This window comes from Palaemon carinicauda, chromosome 11 (assembly GCF_036898095.1).
Source record: "Palaemon carinicauda isolate YSFRI2023 chromosome 11, ASM3689809v2, whole genome shotgun sequence".
Classification (NCBI taxonomy): Eukaryota; Metazoa; Arthropoda; class Malacostraca; order Decapoda; family Palaemonidae; genus Palaemon; species Palaemon carinicauda.
Genome location: NC_090735.1, coordinates 27,043,552 through 27,046,051, shown reverse-complemented (window position 1 = coordinate 27,046,051; position 2,500 = coordinate 27,043,552). Strand labels below are relative to the sequence as shown.

The following is a 2,500-nucleotide window of genomic DNA, read 5'->3' as shown; positions in this document are numbered from 1 at the left end:
AATGAGTATCTTAGGAGGTAGAATTAGACGAAGGAAAAAAAAAATCCAAAAAATAACTTTCTGACCGATCAATACATCTTCTGCAGGAGTCGTGTACCGGGCTTGGAGCACCGATGAGGACCTAGGTCTCACCTGCCCTTTGGGACCAGGTGAGTCTGCGAGATGTCCGTGCGCCGCTGTCACCTACCAGCTGTTCGCGCCGCCCGGTGATCGCCACTTCCTGCTGGATTCCGTCACGGGCCTCCTCACTCGAAATCTGAATACCACCTTGTATCCCGGAGCCACCTACACGTACAAACTCATGGTCCAGGGTGAGTAATTATTTTTTTTTTTTGGGGGGGGGGGGGGCGGGGGGAGGGTGGAGTTTCCTTGGGTTGTTATGGTTGTGATGCTAGATCCCCTCTTTAGCATTTAATAATTACTCCTAGTGATTTCCTTGGGATGTTAAGGGTAATGATGCTAGACGTCCTTTTTTTTTATTTAATAGTTATTCTTCTTGATGTGTTGGGGTTGTTAAGATTATGTGATGGTAGATGCCCTCTGAAGTATTTAATAATTATTCATTGGGTTGTTGTTGGGTTGTTAAGGTTATGTGATGCTAGGTACCCTCTGTAGTATGTAATAATTATTCCTAATAATTTCGTTTGTTTGCTAAGGTTATGGGATGCTAGATGCCCTTTGAGGTATTTAATGATTATTCGTGGTGACTTCATTGTGTTGGTAAGGTTATGTATCATTGCTGATGCCCTCTATCGTAATTAGTAATTATTCGTGTGATTTCGTTGGGTTATCACGGCTCATGTGCTCAGTAGTACAGTATTTAGAAATGTTGGTATATTTACGTAGCTTACATGACATTTATTTCTTTTTTATATAGCGATTTGGACAGTTTTAATAATCATATGGTTATTTTGGCATGGCTGATATGAAATTTATTTCTTTGTTCATCTACAGATCTGGACTGACTGGATATTGGGCAGCAAAGGAGAGAGAGAGAGAGAGATAGAGAGAGAGAGAGAGGAGAGAGAGAGAGAGAGAGAGAGAGAGAGAGAGAGAGAGAGAGAGAGAGAGAGAGAGAGAGAGGAGATCCCGTCCCTTCAAAAAAAATTAAATATGATTTTATAAAAAAAGGAATTTCAAGCTATGCATTAAAGGCTTGATCACGCATATCTAAGTAACAAAATATAAAAATATAAAGAAAAAGTATTCAGAGAATAACCACATTTTAGTTCACTTCATAACACTGGCAAGAATATTTCCACCAGTCGGAATGAAGGTACATTTATGATAAGGAAAACTAAACTGCAATTACAAAGAGAAACCCAAAGAGGCCTAGATCAGTTCTTTACATTCAAATGAATTTTTCTAAACTACATCAAAAGAATCAGCGTAAATATGGCAAGTTCATTCATCTCTACTGTTTTTCATAAGCTATTGAGGGGATTCTTTTTAATTCAACGTTTGGGGAAGGGGAAAGTTTATAAGTCTGTATCATTCCCCTTATTTATTCAGGCATATGGTTGAAGCGACTCTTTCTATAATTCTATGTGAAGTTCAGAATTTCTAAACGTAGTGACATTTGAATTATTACATATTCATTCAGGCATATGGTTGAAGCGACTCTTTCTATATATTCTATATGAAGTACAGAATTCCTAAACGTAATGGAATTCTAATTATTACTTATTCACTCTTACCATTATTTGAAATTATTCACTAGTAGAAATAAGTTAGTCTGATGTTTTCCATTTTGTCACGTAGTTAAGTAAAATTTATTAGTAGTTAAGTCCAAATATTGATTAATGGTAACTGAAGCTGCTTAAATACTTTAGTTTTGGCATACGTTTATGCCTTTATTGATATACGAATATAACAATAGAGGATTAGAAGATTGTTCTTTTTTTTTCATTATCTAAGGTGTCTTTATAGCATTGACGTATTAAACATTCCAACATTTGTGGATAATAAAGAGCAAATGTCTGGCTATATATATATATATATATATATATATTATATATATATATATATATATATATATATATATATATATATATATATATATATATATATATATGTATATATATATACATATACATATATATATATATATATATATATATATATATATATATATATATATATATGTATATATATATATATATATATATATGTATATATATATAGATAGATGGATCGATAGATAGATGTATATATAATTCTTTTCAGTCAAGCTGAGCGGCATTGCCAGAAGCTTAACTACTGTCTCTACCGTCCCTCAGCTGAGTAAGGATAAGAAGTAGTCATACCTGGTGAAGGGGAATATCTCAATAAGTACATTCCAAAACCACAACTGCCGTCTTGTAGTTAGGAAAGGGGGAGGGCGTAGGAAGAGTTGAATCTATGTGCGTGCGTATGGGGTGTGTATGTGCATATCTATCTTTATATTTACCAGAAAATTTTTGACTATTTACGGGATAAATAAAAGGGACCAAATGTAGAA

The 2,500-nt window shown here is 34.4% G+C and overlaps 1 protein-coding gene across 1 annotated transcript in view; it reads left to right on the top strand.

Annotated features, from left to right (window-relative positions):
- The window catches only part of LOC137649650 (uncharacterized), a 27,486-nt gene that overhangs the window by 19,911 nt on the left and 5,075 nt on the right, over positions 1-2,500 (top strand). Inside the window, exon 5 of the mRNA XM_068382628.1 lies at positions 87-311. Coding sequence (XP_068238729.1) covers positions 87-311 — 225 coding nt within the window. The remainder of the gene's footprint in view (positions 1-86; positions 312-2,500) is intronic.